Source organism: Rosa rugosa, chromosome 5 (assembly GCF_958449725.1).
Source record: "Rosa rugosa chromosome 5, drRosRugo1.1, whole genome shotgun sequence".
Lineage (NCBI taxonomy): Eukaryota > Viridiplantae > Streptophyta > Magnoliopsida > Rosales > Rosaceae > Rosa > Rosa rugosa.
In genome coordinates, this window is record NC_084824.1 from 25,816,544 (window position 1) to 25,831,166 (window position 14,623).

Sequence of the window (14,623 nt, forward strand, 5' to 3'; positions counted from 1 at the left end):
GTCGGGTGGAGTCGCCGGCGACGGGTTTTGGGTGCTGCACAGAACCTGCAGTTGCAGGTGAGGTGGCTGCCCAGAAACCGGCAAGTCCGACCTCCTCCGACCTCGAATGGTGCCCAGAACGGTCCGGGACGCCTCCGGCCTCCCTCCTGCAAGCCCCGCGCCACCTTCGCCGCCTGGAAGCCGCCTGCTGCGTCGACGTCCGCACTTTAGCGACAGTGCGGACGTCCGCCCTTGATCGGTCCTGTATATATATATATATATATACGAAAATGTTCTGAAGAGGACGTCGCGCCTTCGGCCTCGATCGAGCGGTGACGGCGCGGCGTGGCTTGCCGGAGGGACGCTGAGGGTCGTGCGGAGGGGTCTGCGGTCCAGTGGAGTCGCCGGCGACGGTTCTGCGGTGCTGCACAGAACCTGCAACTGCAGGTGAGGTGACTGCCCAGAAACTGGCAAGCCCGACCTCCTCCGACCTCGAACGCTGCCCAGAACCGTCCGCCAAGCCTCCGGCCTCCGTCCGCCAAGCCCCGAGCCGCCGTCGCAGCCTGCAACGCCGCCGCGTCGCCGTCCACACTTTAGCCAAGTGCGGACGTCCGCTTTATATATATATATATATATATATATGAAATGCTAAGAACACAATAGCATAAATTAGTCGGTAAATAGGTCAAATACTCCAAAAGGAACCACCATAGACCGTACTCTTTACTTTGGATCTGTTTGGTCAATTTGGCACCAAATCCAAGATTACAGAATAGTTTCTATCTCATCTCCTTTAAGGCACGTATTTCCCATACATCAACATAATTATATTTCTTTTGGATAAAAGTTCGATACCCTGTCACATTTAACTATAAAAGCTCAAGTTACCGGTCAAGGTATAGATCAAGATGTAAACTGGCTTAAAAAGAAAACAACCCTTTATTTGATAGATTGTTGTTAAAGATCACGCTTGCATTTTGCTGTAATAACTTTATTGCACCCAAAAATAAAAATATAAAGTGTACAGATGAAACGACTAGTTTGATCGCAATGAAAACTAAGGTCACTTAATAGGCAAAATCCCTTTTGGCACGTCAGTTGTATCCTTTGTTGGTCAGCATCCAGCAGTAGCACCGAACTTGTTCTGTTTCTTAAAGAAAAGACATGAGAAATTGCACCCAACCTTCTGTAATGTTTAAAAGGCCAAGACCATATCGTTGTAAAAAAAAAAATCGTTGTAAAAAGGTGGATGTTCTTTTCTCTGCACATGTATATAGCCAAAGACGGCAGTACTATCGAACTCTGAGAAAGAACAAAAAGCACCTTGTTTGGGATATAAATGAGCTCATGATATATCTAGCTGTGCATTCAGCAATTCACCAACTTCTCAGTATTCTACAACCACTGAAATTGAATTTTGAAAGTGAACGTAAGATCGAAACCACGTTGTAAACACAAATTCTCATTTTTTAGAAGTTAGATTATCATTTCTTAACAGTTAGAGCATCCGACTCAAAACTAATAAGCAATAAATGAGGAAACTCAAAAACGTCAAAACTTGTGAAACAAAGTCTTTGTATTCTTGATATGTGAACATTTCAGATTTTGGACGACGTTGCCTGATGATCCTTAATCAAATAAGCACATACTCGATAATCTACAGCCACTGTATTTCAGTTGTGGCAATGAAAGAACAGTATGAATGCTAAGATGTTCTCATTAAAAGATCGGGATCACACTGAGGGAGCTCAACTCACAATGAGGTAAATTTGTTTAATTAATTTCGCATCACTTGCCGATCCAGTTAGAATCCATTAAAAAAAATAGAAAATTACATATAAGTAACAGACCAAAGATTGAAAAACAGAAAACCCACCTTTTGTAAGTTTTATACAAATAAGGACAAGGAGCCCGGGCCCAAAGAAAATAAAGCAGGGCTTAATTCCTGGTGTTTCATCCGCAATTACAAATTTGAACAATTTTTTGTTAATATTACAATGACGCCACTGTAGGATGGAATAACCCCAAAACAGAGGTTTGATGTGCAAAGTACCGTAAGCTGGCGATGAGCTCCCGCATCGTCTCCTCAAGGCATCAAAGAAGTCCGCCTCGTCCAAGCGCTCTTACGCCGGCGACAGGAACAGAGGGATGGCGGCGTCGCTGCTGATGATGATCGCCTCGTTTCGGATGATTCCGACTTGGTTGTGATCTGCGAGAAGCTCTGATTGGTTTCGATCAGTGAAGATCAACTGAATCGACGGCCAGGAACATCAAATTTCTGAAATCCGATGAGGAATTGGTCAGTTGCTGTTGATTTTGGGCTATCACTAATGTTTAGTTTGTGGTTGCAACTTGTTGTTAAGGATGAATTGAGAGGTTTTATGAGATGGGATATGGGATTTATGAGAATGAGAGTTTAATTGTTAGTTTGGCTATTTTCTGGGATTCAAAGAGTTCTGTTTTTAATAAGAAAAAGAAAAGTTGAATGAACTGTAGTTTTTTTTTGTTACAAAACGAACTGTAGTTTAGATTTGTAGATGAAGGAATATGATTTCTGAAAGCAGTTTAGTTTGCTGCATCAATTTAGTTTTGGATGATAGTTTGTCCTAAATAGTTTAGCTGCTTGTGTTTTTTTTTTTTTTTTAATTTCGGTTAAGCACGTAATCTGCTAAATATGGGTTGAACTCGAGTCTGTGGTGTGATCTCATGTTCAAGTTTTAGGAGTAATTATTGGAGTCAGCTGTGGTTGATCAAAGGTCTTGTTATATGTTTACTGAGTCTTGTAATTTGAGACTTTGACACACTAACTTTGGCACATACAGTATCAGCATAAATTATAGTCTTCAGCATCTCGTTTGTGCAGAGAAGCTGGAAATGATATTTGGGTTTGTTTGGTTTGTAGATAAGTCGGTTTTTTTCTGATGCTTACTTGAGTTTGCTTTTGCTTGTGGTGGGGTTATACTTAAAATGTGGTGTCACTTGTTGGGACTTCAGATAATAGCTGTTGGTTTGGAGTAGTTGTGCTTTTGCTTGTGATGGTGGTATTATAGTTGCATTTCAGATTTTTTTTGAAAGACTTGTTGTTCTCAGACAAAAGTAGTGCAGTAGTTGTGCTACTGTGTTCAGTTTATTGTTGTTATGTGCTACTGTGTTATTCTTGCATTTGTGCTACTGTGCTACTGTGTTATTGTTGTTATGTGCTACTGTGTTCAATTGAAATTTCTTTCTGCAGTTTATTGTTGTTATGTGCTACTGTGTTCAGTTTATTGTTGTTATGTGCTACTGTGTGCAGTTTATTATTGTTATGTGCTACTGTGTGCAGTTTATTTGAAGTTTCTTTCTGCAGTTTATTATTGTTATGTGCTTCTGTGTGCAGTTTATTTGATGTTTATTTGTGCAGTTTATTATTGTTATGTGCTACTGTGTGCAGTTTATTTGAAGTTTCTTTCTGCAGTTTATTTTTGTTATGTGCTATTGTGTGCAGTTTATTTGATGTTTATTTGTGTGCATTTTATTTGAAGTTTATTTGTGTAGTTTATTATTGTTATGTACCTGCTACTGTGTTTAATTGAAGTTTATTTCTGCAGTTTATTGTTATTATGTGCTACTGTGTAGTAGTAGAACTGAACGAGTATGAGTGCAGCGAGGGCAGTAGCAGGATTGGACAAGTGCAGTAGCAGAACTGGACGAGTATGAGTGCAGTAGCAGAAAACAAGTAGCAGAACTGGACGAGTATGAGTGCAGTAGCAGGATTGGACGAGTACAGTAGCAGGATTGGGCGATGACGAGTGCAGTAGCAGAAAACAAGTAGCAGAACTGGACGAGTACAGTAGCAGGATTGGGCGATGACGAGTGCAGTAGCAGAACTGGACGAGTATGAGTGCAGTAGCAGGATTGGACGAATACAGTAGCAGGATTGGGCGATGACGAGTGCAGTAGCAGAAAACAAGTAGCAGAACTGGACGAGTATGAGTGCAGTAGCAGGATTAGATGATGAGATGAGAGTAGTAAGAGAGTGAGATTTTGTGAAGTAACATAAATGGATTATTATCAAGGAAATAAAAGTAACATAAAGAATTATTCTCAGAAAAAAAAAAAAAGTAACATAAGGGAATTAGAAGTCAAAAGAAGTAGTTAAGGGTAAAAAAGTAAATTAACTCATGGCATGAGGCAAGTGGAGAGCAGATTGTCCTTACTTGTAAGATTTGATCTTTATAAAATGATTAGAAGTTAAAAGAAGTAGTTAAGGATAAAAAAGTAAATTAACTCATGACATGTGGCAAGTGGAGAGCACATTGTCCTTATTTGTAAGATTTAGTCCTTATATGTTTAATTCAATCTTTAGATGATTTATTTGTAAAGTCATCTTTTGTCAATAACTTAAATGTAATTTGTTATAAAAAAAATTGATAACAAATCTAAAGGTAATGAAAGTGATAAGAGAGGTTATTCAAAAAAAAAAAAGTGATAAGAGAGGAAGTAGATTTGATGGTGAGATATACAACCCAAAGTATCTCTTTTATTGGTGCCATGTGGAAATCAAAATCAAATCAGATCGAAATCTATATAATTAGTTTCGACACGAAACTACAGCTGTATGTAATTATCTTATTCAAAAATTTATTAAAATCCATAAAGATATTAAGTGATTTGTGCAGATAAAAATTTAATTGATAATGACTATGAACCGACATGTAGACTCCAAAATCCTATCTAACAATATAGTAAGATTTCTTCAATCTACTCATTACAATGATAACAAATTACAGCATTTTTAAAAACTTAAATTATTAATTAAGCTACTATATGTTTTTATCTCTCATAAAGCCACTAAAATATAAGAAATATCAATATTTACAAAAAAGCCAATGCACTTTAGTTTTCGTCATTTACGAAAATGACACTGTATCCAAACAACTATTGTTATTAATTAAAAAGCTACTACAAACGACCGAAAAAGTAACTGTCAATTAATCGAAAAGTTACGGTCAATGAACTAAAAATCTATTGTCATTCTTTAAAGAAATTACTGTTAGTTAGTTGATAATAACTATTCGAAAGAAGGTATTAACTTTTCTGATGAATGACAATAACCTTTTTGAAAATTGACAGTAGTTTTTCAGTGCATCGGTAGTAGCTTTTTGGTCATTTGACATTAGTTTTTTTGGTTCGTCAAAAGTATATTTTTTGTTTATTGGTAGTAGCTTTTTAATTAATGATAGTAACTGTTTTAACTCAGTGGCATTTTCATAAATGATAACATTTAAAAGTGCAGTGACATTTTTGTAAATATTTTTTGAGTAGGAGGTCAGCCATTTTATTTTCAATGAGGGTAAAAGCAATATATCTTATATTTTGGTGGCTTTATGAGGAAAAAAAATTAGGTGGCTTAGAGAGTAATAAAGTAATTAAAAATGACCTTATTTGTCATTGGCCCAATTATATTTTTGTCTCAAAAATAAATTTTAAATAGACTTGAATTAGTAATATAACTAAATACACTTAAAATTTTGAAGCATACAAATAAAAAAAATAACGTTAGAGTTTATAATATAAACCTCAAACGATTAGAGTTGGAAAAATTATAGAGCTTGCTATTAGAGTATAATTTAGAACTTGCTTTTTGAAGGTCTAGAAATTTAGACTATGATCTATTTTAGACCACAACGATTGAAAATGGCATTAGAGCATCCATCTCGAACAATCTTGTTAAGTTCTTCATGTCGACATTAATTGACAAGGGATGAGGAGGCTCAAAAACATCTTAAATTGTAAACCAAGGCTTCACATTCCTGATATTTTAGATAGCAAGAAATCTACATTTCAGATCTTGGACTACACACTGCATGGTGACCCTTGATAAATAAGAACAGTCATCTTAGAATTCTCCTACATGCTAACTACTCAGACATCACCTGTCTGGCAATGAGGTTCAACCACCACATCCTTGTCACCATCATTCCATATAAATACATATTGGTCTCTCTATCAACCTCCCTTGTACGTCTCTAAATTGTTAACCATCAATTCACATGAAACACAGAACAGAAGCAAGATAAATGATATAGTGAAGGTCCTACAACATGTGCAGCACTACAGAAGTCACTTTTCAACCAAATCTAACGTGCTTCCTTCTAAATTCCATGTGCAATCACCCCACCAATTCATTCTAAATTATAACTATAGAAATCATGCACAACAAGTAATCACCCATCTCTCTTCCAGCTTATATCCAATGATCAACCTACCCTCTTTAGTTTCTTTTTCTTTTATCATAAGATCTTGCTGGTATAACTGGGATCCTAAGCAGTCCTTCTGTCGTTTAACACAGGCTGGGGGAATCATATAAACAGATACTCAAACATGATAAATGAATTGTCTAGTGAACATAGCAAGTGGAAATAAAGAGTCAAGCCAATAAACATAACTTGAAGTAAAAATCAAATAATGGCTTTTAATAAGTATGGTGAAAGAATATCATACAACACTCTTTGATGTGTTTCATCGTTTTTCTGTCTGATCATGACCAAAACAATCTGTTAGCTAAAGAATTGACAACAACAGAGTTTTTACAGGTTAATGCATGAGGTTCAGCATGGTAAAGATTGAGAAAACAACAAGCAGGTGATCCCCCAGGATCAAAAACTGCTTGATGCATTACCTGGTCTCCTTTTCTTGTAATCCCCTCCTTTTGGAGTCTCTTTCTCTTTGTCTTCAAAGTGTTTATCAATTCAATCTTCATTTTCTCTATCATCGGCAGTCCATTGAATCAAATGAGTCTGCAAACCCGGAAGGTTTTGAAGGGATGCTTGATTGAGTATGGCTATAGGACAGATCATCAAACATCCTTGAAGTACCTTCATCAGCTTGCCATCTTTGCACTGCTTGTGAAAGGTTCATGTGCATGTTAATGCCACTGTTTTCATCTTCTTCTTCATGGGTTGTAGGTTTCCAGTGCTCAACAAGAGGACCCAAGATGTTGACTGCATGGCCCATGTCTGGTCTCTGATATGGCTCACGAGCTGTGCAGTGTCCCGCAAGCTCAGCAACTTTGTATATGCTCTCCATTGTCTCCTCATCAGGGTCAAGAGTTTCGTCGATGGACTTGGGGATGTTTTCTTTGTTGACAAGGACTCTGCGAAACCATGAGACCAAATGAGACCTTTCATCTGGCATGGTATCATCTAGAGCTTTTCGACCACTCATCAACTCCATCAACACCACTCCAAATGCATAAACATCCACCTTTGTTGTCACTCTGCCGGTAGCTGATTACAGAGACAGATTTAACCACATCAATACAAATTCTGGCATAACACATAACTACGTCAAATGTGACAAAAAATTGACAGAAAATGTTGACAACGACCAGTTGGAAATTAATTCAAATTATGACAACAGTTGCATCCATTCCTCGTGCATTTACATGCAATTAAGAGGACATATTAACGTGCAAGCATGAAATATAAACATGATTAACAGCAAAATTGATATGCTTAAAGTTCAATGAATGCCATGAGTCTTCCAATTACGACATCAAAAGCTAGAAATCAAATTGTTTTTCTTACCTGCATATTCTGGTGCAAGATACCCGAATGTCCCTGCCAATCGTGTCTCAACTGAATACTTTCCGTCAGGGGCATTTTTAACCAAACCAAAGTCCGCAACCTTCGCCCTCATGTCATCGCCAAGAAGTATATTTGAAGGTTTCAAATCTCTGTGAATGAAACTTTGTTGAGCTAAGCTGTGTAGATATTCCACTCCTCTTGCCACATCCAAAGCTATTGTCACTCTCTGCTTCCAAGTAAGAGGAGTTACCCCATTCTCTCGCCAATCAAACAAATGTTGTGTCAACGTTCCTTGTGGCATGTACTCGTACACTAAAAGTCTCTCATTACCATTAATGCAATATCCTAACAGAGCAACCAAATGTCTATGCCTAACCTTAGTGAGGACTGCAATTTCTGCTTGAAACTCATTCAATCCCTTAGTACCCACTGCCACAGATTCCATCCTTTTAACAGCAATTTTAGTCCCATCATGCAATTCACCTTTATAAACAACTCCAAATCCTCCTCTACCCAATATATTATCCTCACTAAAATTGTTTGTCACTTGTCTAAGAACTTGGATCGAAATGGCGACATTTCCACCCTCAAAAACATGTAGGTCACCACTGCTCTGGCTATGCAACTCACTTGCAACTCCATTGTACCCATTTGCACAACTGTTCGCGTCACTCTTGGCAATTTCAATTCCATTCAGCGTATTATCCACTCTTCCAAACTTCCTATGTCTTTTACTCAAATAACATTTGATGAATACAAACAACAACACTCCAATGAAAATAGCAACAGCAATAACTATACCAGCAATCATACCGGGCGACACTGAAGAACCCTTGGATGATGGAGACGGACTCCCACCCGGTGCAGTTGAGTTGTTACCAGGAGGTGCACTCCCTCCACCTCCAGAGCTCGGCGTAGTCCCAATCAATGGATTACCACTAGTAGTCAACTTCACCGCAGAAGGAAATTTCGGAATGTCCCCATATAAATTGTTATTAGAAGCATCAAAAACCGCCAGCTGCGGTAATGTTGTCAGGCTAGCCGGTATCGGACCCGTCAAGTTGTTGTTTTTCAGCACCAAAGTTTTCAACGATGTGAGGTTGGCAAAGGCAGGTGAAATAGTCCCATTGAGATGCTTGCTGTCCAGATTCACTGTAACTACCTTCTGAGCATCACAAACAACGAAGCTCCACCCTCCGCATGCATCGTCTCCTGTCCAAGACTCAGCCAATAATTCCGGGTACCCAAAAGCCCCTGCAACCTGAAGCAGCGTAGTGACCTGTGGATCACAAGGCCCAGCAGTGGTTTTGCAAAAGCTATTACCATCAAAAGTGACCTTCACCTTGGACCCAAACGCCGGCATAGGACCCTGAAGCTTATTGTTGTCCAAAGAAACATTTTGCAAAGAAGACAACGCCGTCAGCGTCGCCGGCACCATCCCAGTCAAGACATTGTCACGAAGCTGAAGATCAAACAGAGCAGTACATTGCGACAGGTCCGGGATCGTACCAGTGAACTGATTCTTATGCAGCCACACTTGATTCAACGAAGTCATGTTGGACAGAACCTCAACGGTACCAGATAACCCAACGGCCTGATTGTTAATCCAGAGGTTTTGAATCCCAGATCCAGAAAATGATTTGGGCAGAGGCCCAGTAAGGTTGTTGTAAGACAATCTCACATTTTGCAAGTTTGCAAAAGAGCCGAAAATATCAGGAATGTTGCCATACATGTTGGTGCTACCTGCTTGAAGAGTGACCAAGCTGGTAGACTGGGTGAGCTCAGATGGGAACGCCCAAGGGGCAAGATCGACATTGTTGCTCATGCTCAAGGTCTGCAAGCCGGTCAAGCCTCCGAAGCAGCCGGGGGGAATGGAAGTGAAGTTATTGGTGTCGAGGTAGACTTCTTGGAGGTTGGTGAGGTTGGCGAGGGAAGGTAAGGCGCCGGAGAGAGCGTTGCTTTGGAGGGAGAGAGCGGTGAGCTCGGTGAGTTCGTTGAGATTTGAAGGGAGAGAGCCGGAGAGGGAGTTGGAGGCTAAGCTGATGGAGGTGACTCGTTTGGAAGTGTCGGAGTCGCATTTGACGCCGTCCCAGGTGCAGTAGGATGCGGAGGAGGACCAGCCGCTGGGTTTGAGGTTCTCGAGGAGCTTGGACATGACGGCGGCGTCGTCGGCGGCGGTGAAGATGAGGAGGAGGGGTAGAAAGAGGAAGAGGGCTTGTAGGGTTTTCATAGGACCCATTGCTGGGTTTGAGAGAGAGGGAGAGAGAGAGAAGGGAAGTTTCTCTGGTTTTTGGTTTTTTTGGTTTCTGAGAGTGTGAAGAATTGGGTTTTGGGGGAATAAAAGGGAAGGTGGGGGAAAGAGGGGTGAAGAGGGTAATGCTAGGGTGACAGTGGAGTTATGGAGGTTTGGTCACCGCTAATGAGAACATCAACGGTTAGAATGAGATCTTAAAAACACCATTCGATCCTCATCATTGATATTGGTCGAATTTTTTTCCCCCTATTTTATTTCTCTTTTGATTCTAAGAATAATTTGGGAACAGAATTGTAATATCAAAATGCACAACAAGGAAATGAATTGATGCTATGAAAACTGTTTAAGAAGATGCCATTCTTCTTTGAATTTGTTAGGCTAATTTCTTTTTTAGCTCATTATTGGTGTTTGTTTTCAATATTTAGACAAGAATTCCAAATTCATTTCTTTCCCGTTTAAATTGAACTCATTTATATTAACAGATTTGTGTGATCTTATAGTAATACGGCACAATTATATCACAAGAAATTCAACTAAGTAAGCAAGAGTAAAAAGCTGTTTGGTCTCAATGAAAATTCCTTTTTACAAGATGGTCCTTATCTATAAATTTTTTATGTTTCGGTTCTCATAAGAGTTTATTTTAGAAAAGAAAATCATTAAACGTATATACCTAAATTGGCGCATACCAATATTTTAATTCTTTTGTCGTCTAACCTCCATGTGACATTATGAAACTCCTCTAGTTCAATTTGGCTTCAAAAATATATATAGATTGAAGATGCTGATTTAAAAACAAAAAAACAAAAAAATGCCTGGAAAGTTTGTTCTGAAAATGAATGACATAAATAAATATATTATAATCCAATCAGTTCATTTTCTTCTCCTAAATAATAAGCTTGATTTCTTTTCGTTCTTATAATTAAGCTACAGACTTGGTTGAGAGACCCCACAGAGAAGCAGTCTGGATTTGAATTGGCAGTGCGGGCCCCGCTCGTTACAACTGGCGCTTAGCTGATTAAACGCGTAAACCAGACGCCGAGCCCTCTGACTGGCCCTGGCGCCTCTATTTTCTTTTTCCAAATTGAACTTCTCTTCCTCTATCTAGTTAACACGATTTGGGGAGCTGTATTAAGCAATCAAATCCGTAACAAACGGACATTGGGCCCAATTCTCTGGAGTCGACATCTTTCCAAACAGGCCGAGCGGACCGTATCTTTTGGGCAAATTGGAAACTCGTGTTCTGTGGCTGTTTTAGAGAGAGCAGATGCAACATTTACTTTTGCTTCTAAATCTAAATGTCAAGTCATGAATGTAGAGAGACTATTGAAAGATAATTTACAAAGTGACATGTTCATTTTTTTAATGAACCTCACGCAAACTAAGCACCACACAGTTTTTCCGATCACCGTTCTTAATTCAAAGTATGACGAGACAGATTTGGATTGCGAGTATGAATGATAATCTGAGAGATTCTTAATCTAAATAATTGAATAATGATTAATGAAGATATTCGTTGTGGTGCACTAAAACTACCACGGAGCAAAAAGAAGGACGTGCTTCCACCTCAATAGCCTAAATATTGAGTGATCTAAACAACTTTGTAAAGATGACACACAAAGCTCAAGCAAGAGAATCATATAGACCGTTTCAATCCCTCGTATATATATATATATATATATATATATATATATATTTTCTCAATATCACTTTTCAATACTCTATTTACATGTTTTTTACTTTTTATTTTTAGTTAAGTTTAAATTTCATTATTTATAGAGGGCTCTACAATAATTACCTTAATGACAGGACCGGCCCTAGATTTCACCTCAAAATCCGAAGTAGTCTTGCGGGACCCACCATAGAAGAAATTTTATCGAAAATTCAGCAGAACCTCCCCTAAAAATGGACTACTCAACCCCTGCAGAAACAACATAACGCTTATAATCATATAAATCATTTCTCAATCCCTGGAGCCTACCTGCTCTTCATGACCTCAACCACCCACCCACTCAAATGCGACAGGGATCTCAGCCTCTCAGATCTCCATCAAATTATAAACAATAATAAATCATAACACACATTCAATATACATAAATATAATTCTCATCATGCCATGACATTTATCAACCCAGATAGTTCAAAGCATACTCAAATATACATTAGCAACATCCAGGTCTCAGATCAAGAATCATCACAGCCACCAGTTCATCCCCTCTGTCCTGGTGTTACAACAACCATGACCACCAATACATCTCTTCTCTCCTGGTGTTACAACAACCATGACCACCAGTACATCCCCTCTCTCTTGGTGTTTCAATATCGATGACCACCAGTACATCCCCTCTCTTCTGACGCCACTAATTGAGATTACTAGTCCATCCCCTCTCTACTAATGTCTCCAACAACATAACTATCTCAATCAACGGTCATCACATCCACAATTCAATAGTACTCCAAGAATCCATAAATCACAACCAAATTACGGTCTAACTCATTTATCCCAAATCACATTTAGTAACTTTCCACCGATGACCATAACATCCATAATTCATAAAAATATAAACAAAGAAAAACATAATTCACGAATAGCATAAACTTTGAAATATTCAACGAAAATTATAAATTAACTATATAAGACACAAATTCGAAATATTTATCTAAAATACCCATCAAACATAAAATCGACACCAAATAGTTGTAGATCATAATTAATGTTCAATTACGATACCCTCGTTGGAGACGAAATAATATTTTTTTTTTTTTGAAAGAGGGCCAGTTTGGGGGGACATGAAACCTGAACCCCAAATTACAATAAGCATAGAGAGAATATCCCGAGATAATAACGAGATTCTCAATAAAAACTATGTATTCCAACAAGCACCAATTAGCGAAGAGTCCACATTGGGCTACTCTATTCGCTTTACAAAGATGGTGACATACAGGAAAGTAAAAGCTTACTCGAAGCCATAATATATTAATAAGATCAGCTTTCCCACTATGTTGCCACCGGAAACCACATCCGGTGACACGTAGAGACGAAATAATATTTAACTATATTCGCATTCGAACGATACCCCGAAATTTCCTAATTCAATAGCTCGTCGTAAGTCTCAATAATCCGAAATCGCATCGGAACTGGCATCAAACTTCAAGGGTTTCATAAACTCAATATTTCTAACATGCTCATGAAAATCACAACGATCCAACGGTCAGATCAGCACGAATTCATATTCCTATCGATCCTAAAGTTCAAAGTATTCTTACCAAATTATATCCACATGCTCATATCATTATTCTCTACGTAATGGGGTAAAACAATAGTCAATAAGTGGCAGCACGCGGCCCCACGCGCCACCACTCCGACTACCTAATTTTCCAACAAAACCTATGCCAACAGAATCTTCTCAACACACCCAACCATTCCTTGAACTACGACAAATTCATAAAACAAGTCAATCGGCCGAAAATTACCTCGCAAGTTCAAAAATTTCTAGGCTTCGATTCTTCCCCCTCTAGTTGAATCGAGATGCAAGGTGGGTACTAGGAGAATTAGCGTGAAGAGAGCTCTAAGACCTAGTTGATTCCACCTCCAGAAGTCGCCGAAAAACGGTGATCGAATATGGTCGGCTGGTGAGACACCATGAGGTGGAAACGGCTTCGATTCTCCATCCCCATCGCAAATCGATCTACGCAATCACCAAGATTGAAGAGAGGAGGAGGAGACAGTCATTTTTCGTTTGGTGGAAAGTCCAGCGGCGACTAGATGGTGGAGAACTAGGCAAGTTTCTAAGGTTGGGTCGACCCGAAAAACTAGCTGAAACTCCGATGAAATTCTTCAAGTTTTACATACCATATCTTACTCATATGAACTCCGATTTTACGTGCAATATGTCCACAAACTCAGCTTGATGTCCTCTACAACTTCCATGAAGAAAATTTTCTCAGATAACGAACGAAACAAAAAGTCAACTTTTTGGTGCCCCTAAAAGTACCGAAACAGAGTTAAAATGAAAGTAATTTTTGTTTACAATCTGAATGACTGGTAAATTGGTAAGTTGAGGAACGGGACGTAACACTTAACTTTTTTGTGACAACATACAAGACTGTCCATGGATATTTAGACTTCGGTTTATCACCCAACTACAAGCTCTAGGCCTCTAGTGTGAGATTTTAAACCTATAATTAAGTCTGCTCGCCTAAGCGACAATTTTTAAGGGGCTATGAAGAACAATGATATGATGGTTGAAAATAAATGCACAGATTTAAGTTATTATAATTATAGCTTTTAAATTTACATGTAGTTAAGATGCACTTATTGTCTCTTGGACTCCCTTGAAACCATCTCTTAAGTGAGCATACAAGATTGTTGAACCTATATATTGTAATCAACAATAAACTCTAATAACAAACGGACATATATATATTACATATGGAAATGGCAGTTTCAAAAGCTAATTAACAAAACAGAGTAAATATCTACAAAATTGCTAAAAACTTTAACAAATATTTACAACTTTAACTTCCAAACAAATCTTCTACAAAACCTCATAAACAACTCAAGCTAGCTTTTTACAGTATCATACATTATGTTACATTATTACCACTAATTAGGTTTGATCTAGGCTTCATCACATGATTCAAAAGACCTGCTAAAGAGAACGACTCTCATAGATTCATCATTCATTGCATTGAGTCACTAGTGTCACTATTGTCAAGGTAGTGCTAATTGTATAGCTAAAAAAAAATTAAGTAAACAATCTATTTTTGATAAGGAAAGGACTACAAAACAACTAGTACCACATATAGGAGCCTCTAAGGCGTC

At 38.5% G+C, this 14,623-nt stretch overlaps 1 protein-coding gene across 1 annotated transcript; it reads right to left on the reverse strand.

The window, feature by feature from the left end:
• Positions 1 to 6,407: 6,407 nt before the first annotated feature.
• LOC133709349 (receptor-like kinase TMK4) lies at positions 6,408 to 9,868 on the reverse strand. Its single transcript, XM_062135065.1, has 2 exons — positions 7,548 to 9,868; positions 6,408 to 7,247 (listed from the first exon to the last, which is right to left on the reverse strand). Exons 1-2 carry the CDS (start codon positions 9,784 to 9,786, stop codon positions 6,730 to 6,732), a joined length of 2,757 nt encoding a protein of 918 aa, XP_061991049.1. The 5' UTR covers positions 9,787 to 9,868; the 3' UTR covers positions 6,408 to 6,729.
• Between the last annotated feature and the right edge of the window lie 4,755 nt (positions 9,869 to 14,623).